The 13,233-nt window shown below is 35.0% G+C and overlaps 1 protein-coding gene across 26 annotated transcripts in view; it reads right to left on the bottom strand.

The window, feature by feature from the left end:
- The window catches only part of SCAF8 (SR-related CTD associated factor 8), a 221,958-nt gene that overhangs the window by 182,367 nt on the left and 26,358 nt on the right, over window positions 1-13,233 (bottom strand). For all 26 annotated transcript variants that reach the window (XR_005353701.1, XR_005353705.1, XR_005353698.1 and 23 more), the window contains 2 exons: window positions 6,507-6,590; window positions 2,464-2,508 (listed from right to left, as the gene is read on the bottom strand). Coding sequence is in view for 3 of the 26 variants with exons in the window: in XM_038526407.1 (XP_038382335.1) it covers window positions 2,464-2,508; window positions 6,507-6,590 (129 nt within the window). In the remaining 23 variants the exon portion in view is untranslated. The remainder of the gene's footprint in view (window positions 1-2,463; window positions 2,509-6,506; window positions 6,591-13,233) is intronic.

Genomic DNA, 13,233 nt, shown 5'->3' with positions numbered 1-13,233 from the left:
TTTAAAATTGTACACACACAACTCAATTTACCATTACACTAACCCACTGCCAAATTTCTCCTTTAAGTAGGGGCAGGGGTAAATCATATACATTTCTGCCCAGACATTGACTGGCAATATCATTCTTCTTTGGTGTTCTAAGTCTCATACTCTCTGAGCCAGCCAGTAATCCCTCTAAGGCAGATTTCAAGATACAGAAGTAAGCTGTATGGGCTGTGATGGAAGAGTCAAAGAGACTGTATACCTCACTATGACATAACAGAATGGCTGATGAACCAACCTCTTAACTATGAAAGATAGCAAAATTATTCTGGATGCCATTTCAAATATCTTTCAGGCTGCTTGAAAACTAGGCAAAACTCAGAAACTCAGTATAATGACTGAAGAATGTGGAGAGCAAAACTGAAGCTCTTTAAAAATGAGTCTGCATACAAAACTTCACTAAACTACTGAGAAGCATTTCTCGTAAGAGGAAGATCAAATATTGTGCCAGAATTTCCTCTGAAGGTTATACATTCTAAATGGAAGATAGCACCCCTGGGACTTTTAACCCTTAGACTGCACAGCTGGGGCATGAAGTTGTTTGTACTATGTTTGGTCTAAGTTTGTCATACTGTTTCTCTACTAAGAATTCTTTTGTGGCTACTGGAGCACTTTTTACAACGGCATTATACTTGAACAGCTCCAAACCATATATACTATATGAAGCTTTTCCTCTCAACAGGTTTCTTATTGCTATGTGGAATTTTATACCTTGCAATGTCCTACAATAAAGACATTCTACCCTTTTCTTTACTTCAGCTCCTCCAATACTGACTCGCTTTTCCAGACTGATTCTACAGTTATTTCACAATAGAGATCATTTTTTTGAGATAATTTCTATTTTATACTGTGATTACCTAAAACACACAGCATACTGAATTTTACTTTGTGTCTCAGCCTCAATTCATCTCAAAATATGCTTTACTAGTACTGAGAAAGCAAGACTTTAGAAAAAAAATTGAGGGATTCCTGGATGGCTCAGCGGTTTAGCGCCACCTTCGGCCCAGGGCGCGATCCTGCAGTCCATGGATCAAGTCCCACATCGGGCTCCCTGCGTGGAGCCTGCTTCTCCCTCTGCCTGTGTTGTGTCTCTGCCTGTGTCTCTGCCTCTCTCTCTGTCTCTCATGAATGAATAAATAAAATCTTTAAAAAAAAAAAAAAAAAGTTGAATCATATAAAGGTTAAATGATTTACTCAAGGTTACCTACATGACATAGTCACCTCACTTTGATTTATATACCCTTCTCCTAGGCAACTATTTTTAAGAAACACTGCAACCTTGCTGCATCCTTAATGCCATATACCACTTATTCTCAAACTTACTTGTTCTGGTTACGTCTAGGCACATGAACATGGGCAGAATATCAAATCTAAATTCAATTACAGTAAAGTACAAACACAGTATCATTTCATAAGTTTTAAGCCCTATGTACTCCTGTCAAAAACTGCGGAATGAATAGGGCACTGATCACTAAGAGGGCAAAAAACTATAATCTAGTCACCTTGGACTCTGCTTATAAAAAGTATTACTAGGGTAGCCTGGGTGGCTCAGCAGTTTAGCACCGTCTTCAGCCCAGGGTGTGATCCTGGAGACCCAGGATCCAGTTCCACATCGGGCTCCCTGCATGGAGCCTGCTTCTCCCTCTGTCTGTGTCTCTGCCTCTCTCTGTCCCTGTGTCTCTCATGAATAAATAAATAAAATCTTAAAAAAAAAAAAGAGTATTACTAAATGTGTATGAGACAGCTTTTTTCAACTTCATCACCCTTTGCTTACTCTAGAAAATGGAACTTCAGGTCTATAAAATAAGATGTTGAGATGTATAAAATCCTAATGGATGAGACAATATGAATCAGCAGAAGAGAAGTAGCTGGTAGGCAATGTCTTAATCACATCTTATCTAGAGCTGTTCCTAGGTATTCTGCTTGAAATGACAAGCGAGAATTTCTTTAAAGGCTTTAAAAGCAACACATTTATAATTATATTTAAAATCAATCATACATACACCATTTTTTTCACGTGACAGATGCTCACTATGGCAGTACAAGTTAACAAGAACATCTACCTGAATGAGAACTATTATTTTTAGAATTATGGAACTATTGTTTTTAGAATTATCCAAAAAGCACTATCTTTTTATTTATTTATTTTTTTAAGTAGGTTCGACGCTGGTGGAGCGCAATGTTCTGGGCTTAAACTTACAACCCTGAGATCAAGACCTAAGCTGAGATCAAGTCGGACCCTTAACTGACTGAGTGATCCAGGTGCCCATATTTCTTAATCAGAAAAGAAAATAAATGGAATTATTTTTGAACAGTCCATCAAAACAATTTAAACTTTAGTATTTAGAGAACAGAGCACAAGGCATTATTCTATAATTATAGTACATTTAACGTATATTTTGAAAATATTTATATACTTACTTTCTGAATGAATTTCTCAACGCTCTGTACCACATGTTTATAGAACTAAAAGAAAAAACATGATATGGTTTTAAAACCTGTTCAATACAGATTCGAATTTTTCTGTTAAACATAGGTATAACACTGTTTCAAAGGTCTATCAAAACAATGAATTTGAATCATGAATTTTGAGAAACATGTCACTCACCTTTATAAGCAATTAAACTATATTTAACTAGTAAAGGAATTCTTGAAGTACATACATGGTCAGTACAACTGACCCTCGAACACAGGTTTGAACTGCATGGGTCCACTTACACATTCTTTTTTTTTTTTTCAATAAACAGTACAGTGCTATAAATATATTTTCTCTTATGATGTTTCTTAACATTTGACTTAACTGTAAGAATACAGTATATAATACATACAACATACAAAATAAATGTTAATACAACTATTTATCTTATTAGTAGGGTTTCTGGTCAACAGTAGGCTATCAGTAAGCTTTGGGGAGTCCAAAGTTATACATAGATTCTTAACTGCATGGGGGGATGAGCACTTTAACCCCCAGGGTATTCAAGGGCCAACTGTATATCCAAAGTGTATTATGAGACATAAAAGAATTTGATCATAGTCCTTATAAAACCATACTTTCACAAATTGTTATGTTGACAGCAAAGTGCATGTAATAAGCATAGTGGCAGATGTGTATTATTACTTTCATGGAAGGAAAAGATTTCCTATGGTATTATCAAATTAGAGTAGTACTAGAAATATCAAATAACTAAACAAATAGCATTAATAAATGTATGCAAGGGAGTTTTTCAACTTCATTATCTCCTTCTGCTTCTCCTGGAAAATGGAACAAGTATATATAATAAGATACAGAGATGTATAAAGTTCTCATGGATCAGCCAAAAATCAGCAGAAGTGAACATACAAATTAAAAATGAGTAATGGACTATTATTAATTATAAGAAAATATATGTAAGTTTTAGAAACATTATGGATAAACCTAAAAAGGAATAAATTAGAAATCATAAATTAAAGCAAAAGGTATCTAAAATTTGTGCTTAATAAATTTTAATACCTCAATGGTAACTGCATGATTACCGTATTTGTTTAAAGATGGTAAACAAGGAGAGGAGACACACACAAACATTCCTCTGAACTGCATTTATGAAATTCAAAAGTCAAAATAAAGGAAAATGTCATTACTTACAGTCATCAAATCCAAATGTACAAGTTAAAGCTTAGCTAAAATTTTCATACTATAAAGGAACAGTTTACTCAACAGTGTAGGTCACTTTAACAAAAAATTCAAAACTACTTAAAAGTACTAAAACACTTCAGCATACAAAATATTAATTACACTAAGTTATTTTTATTAAATAATAATTCTCCTAGAAAACATCTTGACAGTCCTTTTGCTTCTAGCTACTTTACATGTAATTCTGAGTAAAACTGCTACTAAACTTTAATTCAAAGTTCATCAATTCACATGGGCCTTCTTCCCCAACAGATTATCTGTGAAATTTTGCTGACAGTGTACAATGCCAACAAGCACCCATTAAAATAACCATGTCTCTAAACACTGATTAAAAAAAAAAAAAAACACAATGACTTACCTCAATATAAAACACAGTATCATTTAAATCTGATTTTAAAAGGCAGCTCAAATCTCAATTTACATATGTACTACATGGAGTTTAAAAAATACAGTACTGGCAAAGCAATTGGTCTGAGGTCTTCAAAAATATCAATGACATGAAAAACAAAACAAAAAGGCTGGGTAAGGCTGAGTGACAGGACAAAAAAATGAATATATGGTCTTACTATATTTTGTAATTTCTTACATGTGATCAGTGTACAATACTTTCCTAAGTAACTAACTTAGGAAATGTCTATTCTTTGAAAGAAGATTCAAATTCAAGTATTTAGGGATTAAGTGCTATTATGAATGAAATCTGAAACTAACTCTCAAATGATTCAGCCAATAAATGTGTGTGTGTAGAAATAGACCAAATGTAGCAAAATGTTTACTGGCAAATAAATCTAAGGGAAGACTATGCGTTGCTCATTATAATATTTTGGAACATGTTTGAATTTTCAAGATTAAAAAATTTAAAGCAGGAACAATAAATCAAAATAGTACAGTATATAATGTTTAGATGGACTGAAACTTGGGTTCAAATCTAGCTGTATTTATTCTGACTACTGCAGATTACTTAATTTTTCTTAGACCCTTCCTGCATCTGAAAAGTGGGAATAATGTTGATGCCAATACCTTACAGACTATTTTAATAAAAAAATATTCTGCTCAGAGAGAAGGGGGACAGAAAGAGGGGCAAAATAGATGAAGGGGGGTAGACACAGGCTTCCAATTATGAAATGAATATAGATCATGGGGACAAAAGGTGGCATAGGGAATATAATCAATGATATTCTAATAGCAATGTATGGTGACAGAGAATAGCTACCCTTGTGGTGAGCACAACACATATGAAAAGATGTTGAATCACTATGCTGTATACCTAAAAGTAGAACATAGTGTTATCAACTATACTTTAATGAAAAAAACTTTTTTATTCTGCTCAAATTATATAAAAGGCATCAATTATTTCCAGACTAAAAATTGTAATACACATATTTGCATACTCAGAATCATAATCATAAAAATCAGATCAGAATGTAAAACAGGACAAAGAAAGCACAAGAGAGTGAGCATTCTATATACAAAGTCTATCAGACACCCTGAAAAATCACTCTTTTTTGAAGATCTCTTGCTTAAATGCTTCCTGGTCACTGTCCTTATCACTTTATCACCTCTTTGATACTATGCATATAAATACAGGGATTTTAATTATAATGTAAAAAATTAACTGCAAGTGTGAAAATTAAGCTTTGACCATCAGAACACTGAAAAAATGAACTATCTGAATTTTCTCCTAATGGTGATTCTCTCTGTAAATAAAAATTTGTTAAATCTAAGAGATAATGCTGTCATTCAAAGACAATTTATTTAAATAATTGGTGCCTCTGGCTATTTACAGTAGGGAAACATATCACCAAACACCCACAAGTTAAAGCCTACTTAATTAAATATAAGCACTCATTCATTGTCTATTTTGACAGCCCTACTACAGCAAGGAGTCTTGGCTTTGTGGACAAGTGCCTCTTAGAAAGAGGTATTTATGGCTGAACTTAAAGGTCCTTAAAGTCCAACATTTTATGCAAAAGTTTGTACATGTGTATATCTCTCTACAGAAAAGTACAAACTTTCTCTGAAATTTTCTGAAGTATCAATGAGTCAACATAGATTGGTTCAAAACCTCTATATAAGAGCAATGGCTAAAGGCCTGTGGCTTCTTCTCACGGAGTTCAAATGTCCTATATATAATAAGGTTTAATTATTTCTCAAATTGGTTCATTTTCTATAATATAATCTATAATAGAATCAATAAGAAAAAAAACACATTAATTTTTATTTAGAAACCTTTACCAAAATTCTATAAAGTCAGTGTGACAAATAACGGACACATTCATCTCTAGGTGGAGGAGTTCACGGGTGAGAATAGGATAATAGTTTATCATTTTTGTATTTTTAAGTATATGTATTTACATGTCTTAACCCCATAAAGAGGAAGAAAATACAGCTGACCCTTAAACAACCAATCCCCTGCAGAGTCAAAAATTCACATATAACTTTGGATAACCCCCAAAATTAACTACTGCTAACTGGAAGCCTTACTGATAACAGTTAATTAACACATATTTTCTATGTTACATGTTCTATGTTACATATGCTGTATTCTTATAACAAAGTAAGCTGGAGATAATATGCTACTAAGAAAACCATAAGGAAAACATATTCAGAGTATTGCATTGTACTTATCAAAAAAAGTTCACATGTAAGCCGACCTGTGCAGATCAAGTAAGTGGACCTGTGCAGATCAAATCTGTGATGTTCAATGGTCAACTGTATAATGTAATAATTATCCTCTCTCTAAAATAGTAGTAGGGTGTTTTCTCCTGAAAACACAAGCATAAAATGTATTACTCACCTTAATAGCTTTGATGGCTGCCTTAGTAATTTGGGTCATTTTTGCTTTAGAAATGGGTGGTTTGTAGTCATTCAGGGAATACAACTGATAAAAAGAAGAACAAATTTTAAATACAACAAAACTAATGGTCTCTAAGCAATAACATGAAATCACTAAACATTTCCATTTTTACATTCTCAGTAAAATCAAAGTGTTGCTTTCTTTTAAAAATCAAGTTCAACATCATTAGCCCTTAAGAAAATGCAAATCAAAACCACAATGAGTTACAATGTCACACTTACTTGTTTATAATCAAAAAAACAGATAATAACAAGTGTAAGTAAGGATGTGGAGAAACTAGAACCCTTATGCATAGCTAGTGGGAATGTAAAACGGCGCAGCAGCTTTGGAAAATGGCTTGGCAGTTCCTCAAAAAGTGAAACACAGTAATATGTAATTTGACCCAGCAATTCCACTCCCAGGCATATACCTAAAAGATGTGAAAATATATATTCACATAAAAACCTGTACACAATGGTCAGTGCAACATTATTCATAAAAAAGTCATTTAAAAAGTGGAAACCACCCAAATGTCCATTAACTGAAAAATGGATAAAAAAGTGTTACATCCATTCAAAATATTAGTCATAAAAAAGGAAAAAATACTGATACATGCTACAAAATAGATGATCCTTGAAAACATTATACTCAGTTTAAAAAGTCATATTAAACAGACCAGATATTATAAGATTCCATTTATATAATTATGTTCAGAAAAGGCAAATCTATTTGTGACTGCCTACAATTGGGGGAATTGGGAAGCAATGATGAATAACTACTAATAGGTACAACATTTCTTTTTGGGGGTGACAAAATTTAAAATTGTGGTAACGTTGTACAACCATACTAAATGCCACTGAACTGTACACTTCAAAGTGATTAATTATATGGTGTATGAATTAGATCTCAAAACTTTTTAGAAATCAAGAGATTTAAGGTTTAGCAGTAATCTTCTCCACCAAAAAATAATTTTATTTTGAAATTTCTAATTTAAGCAAAGGATAATAAAACTGCTCAAAGAGATAACAGCTAAAGGGGGGAGAAAGAATCAGGCAATGAACAAATAACTAAGCTTAAATTAAAACTTCCTCTATAACTCAGTGATGATACGATTTTAACTATAATGCTAGAACTTCAAATCTAAAAATTAAGTTTTGGCCATTACAACACTGCAACAGAGCTTTTGCTGTAGCACCCCTTATAACCCATCTATCAATGAATTCTACTGATTTCTACCAAGTTTTCCCCATATTTGTCTCCTCTTCCTCCTCTAACCACCACAACCCAGCTCCATTTTCACCCAGAGAACACCTCTAAATGGATGTGCATGTCTATCTTTTCAAAACCGAATCTGATCAGATCACTAATATTCCCTTAAAAAGGTCAATGATTTCCCATGCTTTGAATAAACACATAGTCGAACTCCTGCCAACCTTTCCAGTCTCATCTCACTCCATGCTCCTTCTTAAGCCCTTTGCTCCTGGCACAATAATCTTTTTTTCAGTTTTCCGCCACAGAGCCTAAATTAAAAATGGGCTCATTCCCTACATTTGGAATATTCTTCACCAGGATCTCCTCACTAGTTAATGTGTACTCATCCATCTTAGTTTTGAGCAACACCTAATGAAGAAAGCCTTCCCTACCTTTCCAGCCAGATCAATAGCTCCTCACTGTATTGTCATTCACCTGAAGCACTCAACATAGTACTTTCATGTTTACTTGTCTGATCATTTAACTACTACCTGATTATTAAAAGGACCAACACAGGGGCACCTGGGCGGCTCAGTTGGTTAAGGGGCTGTCTTTGGCTCAGGTCCTGAGGGATGGAGCTCCACACTGGGCTCCCTGCTCAACAGGGAGTCTGCTTCTCCCTCTGCCCCTCACCAGGCTCGTGCACATGTTCTCTCGCTCTCAAATAAATAAAGTACTGTCACTCTTTGTGACACCCAAGGTCAAAGGATTAAAGTTCCTTTAATACAGTTTAAGTTAATAAGATGTTAATGGTACAAGAGATATTCACGTGAAATCAATTGTGGGAGAAGTACAAATGTCCTTCCCTTTAAGTTCCCACAGAAGCGCCCATCTGTTAATACTGCTAAGCATTAGGGTCAAGATCCCATCAGATCATTTAGGAAGCTATCTTTGCCAAACTCACGGGGAATTTTAATATGTGTGGCTTCAATTCCTACCTGTATGCCAGTCTACTTTCTTTTATACTAGGTACAAAATAAAATCAACACATTCTATAGTGCTTACAAAAAGCTGTATGTATAAAGTAAAGGTCAATTTCTCAGTAAGCCCTGGATGCTGCCCATCTGAGATCCACTCTTGCCCTCTCCTATACGAGAATAAGCTCTAAGAATAGAAACCATGTCTTTTTTTTGTTTAAATTTTTTCCTTTTCTCCAAACTATCTTCAGTGTCTGGGAGAAAATAGATACTTGTTTAGGGACACCTGGGTGGCTCAGCGGTTGAGCATCTCCTTTGGCTCTGGTAGGGGGATCCAGCCCCACATTGGGCTCCCTGTGAGGAGCCTGCTTCTCCCTCTGCCTCTCTCTCTCTGTGCCTCTCATGAATAAATAAATTCTTAAAAATAAAAATAAAGTAAAATCTCATTTCTTCATTAAATCTGATCATCAGAAAATAGTCAGATCATTTTATCTACTTCTCAATGAATGCCTTAACTAAAATTTAATATTAAGTCTTCAACTTACAAAGATTGATGAAAGACTTGCTCTAGAACATTGTTTTACCCATTTGTTAAAGAAACAATTATCTTTAACCAAAAAGAAAAAGAAAAAAAAATCCCTTATGCAAAAAAAAAAAAAAAAAAAAAAAAAAAAAAAAAAAAATCCCTTATGCAAGAATTCCCAAAGTATATTCTCCTTGAATGCAAAAACAGGAGAATGATTCAGCTAGTTTCTACATACTTATGTTCTCTATGAAAGAAAAAAAAAAGATGATTTAACATGTTTTTCCCTTCTTGTGCCTTGGCTTTTAAGTAAGCTTGCTCATGTTTATTTTACTTGTCTGAACATAAATCTCAAATGTCTACTAACATCTACTTCTCTGCTATATTGATTAGTTTTACTGTAAATATAAAATATATTTTCACCAGTGCCTAATTTTGATACGCTATTTCAAAGTTCTTTATTAAGTAGGTGAAGTATAAATTTATACATTTAATGAACTAATGTGAACTGAGCACAAGATTACAGAGACAGCTTGTCATCATCCACTTTACCTTTTATTCAAATTCTTTCTTTGTTTTGGGGGGGAGGGCAGAGGGGGAGAGAGAATCCTAAGCATGCCCCACACCCAGTGTGGAGCCCACTTTGGGGCTTGATCTCAAAACCCTGAGATCATGACTTGAGCCAAAATCAAGTCAGACTTTGAACCTAGGTGCCCTTTTTCTTTTTTTCCCTTCTATTCAATTTCTATCTCCAAATTTAAGTGTTCTATACATTCCTGTTGTCATCCTCAACATCAAACTCAGTCCTCCAGGACCTCTCTCAAAGACCATTTGTTGAGAATTGTAGGACCATCACTGTAACATTCAGTATTTTAGAAAAAGAAAAAAGTGCTAAACTGCCAGACCATTCAGAGCTTTTTAAAAACTTCTATAAGTAATACAATGTGTATCAAGAGAGAATAATCTTTATATCTACAGGAGATATCAGAATGCCTGATACACAGTAATAAACCTGTCTTACCCAGCTGACAACTTATTCTGCTGTAATGCTGCCATTAGGAAGTGCCAAGCTTCATTGCAACCCTCATTCTAATCAGATGTATCAACTCCTCACCAAAAACTGGGAATGTAATGCTCCCTATATTCTCAAAGTTTGATCTGGTTTTGCACTGGAAAATGTTAAAGAATGGAAGTTTATTCTGGAACCTTTTTTTTCTATTTGCCTGATGATTCCCATCTCTACGCTTCAGTGAGAAGATTAGGGCTGCATGCACTCTAAGCTTGGGCTTTCTACATACCCAGTTTTTCATGTATAGTTTTGGTGGGTTTTCTTGTTTTTTAAGATTACTTACTTACTTATTTATTTATTTGAGAGAGAGAGAGAGAGAGAGAGAGAGAGAGAGAGAGAGAGAGAATGTGCGTGCATGTGGGGAGGGGCAGAGGGAAAAAGAATTCCAGGGAGACTCCCCATTGAGGGTGGAGTTGTGGGAGGTAGGGGGCTTGATCCCATGACCCTAAGATCATGACCTGAGTCAAAATCAAGAGTCAGGTACTTACCCAACTGAGCTACCTAGGCACCCCTCATATATAGGTTTTAATCCCACCCGTCTATTTCTTGGGCCTGGCTCCCTCCTACCTTGTTTTCTAAAGTAGCTGCTGATTCCTGTTAGTTCCATCAAATTATTCCCTCAGTTATGACTATTTTAACTTTTCCAGGTCTACTGATAGTGTTGTGTCTGAACCCTGATCCCAAATTTAAGCTTCTTCCCCTCAAATGCTATGTTCTAATGTATGTAATCTCATATGACAACCCTGTATTTATATAAAGTCTTCATGTCCCTCAGACCTCAGGTATTGAAATGAAGTCCCAGTCTTGACCTGCCCCTTCCTATGGCTACTCAAGACTTACCAATTTAAAACAAAGGCACTAAACAATAGCTTGGACTTCAGTCTAATTAACTCCTTAATGTTTCAACTTCCCTCAGGAACTTGCAGGAACATCAAATATATTCTTTTTAGATCTAAAAACAACCTATCAAATCAGTTTCTAGTAACTTTCACCAAAGTTTGAGGAAATTTTTCCCTGAACTGAGATATCTTAGTTGCTGCCAGCTACTCCAACAAAACAAACTTATTTCAAATAAAAGATTTTTAAAGTTGTCAGTTGTTAACTATTGACTGGGCCGAGGGTCAGTGAGCATGGCAAGTACTTTAAGGCTTTAGAAGCCACATGGTCTCTATCACACTACTTAGCTCTATCCCTGTAGCAAGAAAGCAACCAAGAATCAAGGATCAATTCACACACGAACGGGCAGGGTACGTTCCAAAAGAATTTATTTATAAAAGCAAGCCAACACTGAATTTGGGCAATATTTCTCAGCTCTAGAAAATGTACACTTTTCTCTTTTGGATAAACACTGCAATCTCATGTCTCTGAAAGGTATATTCATGACCTCCCTCATCGGCCCTCTTCCACAGTGACTCATTACTCAAAACTTAACAAAATTTTGTACTCCATGCTGTTATTTTAAGCAAACTCATTTCAAAAATGTTAGTTTTGAGCATAGGTATTACATGAATTCTATGACTACTTTGGAAGAGCCCAATAACTCATTTTCTGACACACCCTAGAGAACAATCAAATTTTACTAATATCTTGCTCATTTACAGGTTAATGTTATGCCTTCAAAAGTTTGTGGTTCTATAATAAACGGAATTAACCCACCATGTGCACCTAAAATAATTAAAATAATCATCAACCCAATCCATCTATCCCAACAATGGTCCTCTACTGCCTCGAAAGTACTGGTCAGGATCCCTGAAATCTCCAAAATCAGAAAATCAGAAATCACAAAAGACACTGGAACAAGCACAATCTTGGTACTTTCAATTCAAGTATCTGACTGACAAACATTTTTCTTCTCTTTCTCCTATTGGAAGTAAACAAAGGAATAAAAATTTTAAAAGGTAAAAAACAAACTCATGATGAAAGCAGAATAGGGAGGGGAGTAAATCAGCACAACAAAATGTCACCAATTTCCAAAAAACAGAATATGATTTAAGAGGATTAGTAACTTATGGCACAAAGAGAAAACCACAAGCCACAGTAAACACAGAGGATACAGCCAGAGGAAAATAATTTGTCCTACCGAATTCGAGTCCCACCACTCAAAATTAAGGTATTAGAGAGCAAAGGCAACACAACTGCAATAATACCACCTCATCAATTCTTGCAAAAAAGTCAATTAAGTATCTCAAAATGACCATTCAAGAAAGAGTGTTACAAAAATACTGCTTACATATACGAAATTAACCATCAGAAAAACTAATGTGTTAAGAACTAAAACATTTTTCTCCTTGGGGGAATCCAGCATGGTGTGAGAAGGAAGTGCTTCCAATAAAATCTCTTTGGTACTTAAAAAAAAAAAAAATTACATGCATAGGTTATTTTGAAAAATATAATAATTATAATTTAATACAATCTTGTTCTACAACTCTACTTGCCACAATGGCCCTCCACAGTATCTCTCCCTCCAAAATCCATATATGGAATTCCCAATACCTAATGTGACTATATTTGAAAATAGAGACTTCATGGAGGTATTTAAAGTTAAATGAGGTTGTAAAAATGCAGTAATGATTTAACAGGATTAGTGTCCTTAGTAGAAGAGACACCAAAGAGCTAGAGCTCTCTCACTGCCATATTAGGGGGCCACATGCTCCTAGGACTTAAGGTGGTTGGTAGAAACTGAGAGCAACCCCCAGTCCATATCCAGCAAACTAAACAGGTACCTGAGCCTTCTAACAGCAATAACTATATTCAGTCAACAACCTAAATGAGCTTGGAAGAGAAATCCATGTCTCAAATGAAAGCACACAGCCTGGCTGACATCTTGATTTCAGCCTGGTGAACCCCATCGACAAAGGCAGCCAACTAGTGATTGGGTCATGACCCATGGAATTTATAAAATAAATCTGTGGTGCTTTAAGCCATAAG

Source organism: Canis lupus, chromosome 1 (genome assembly GCF_011100685.1).
Source record: "Canis lupus familiaris isolate Mischka breed German Shepherd chromosome 1, alternate assembly UU_Cfam_GSD_1.0, whole genome shotgun sequence".
Lineage (NCBI taxonomy): Eukaryota > Metazoa > Chordata > Mammalia > Carnivora > Canidae > Canis > Canis lupus.
This window is presented reverse-complemented; position numbering and strand designations above follow the sequence as displayed.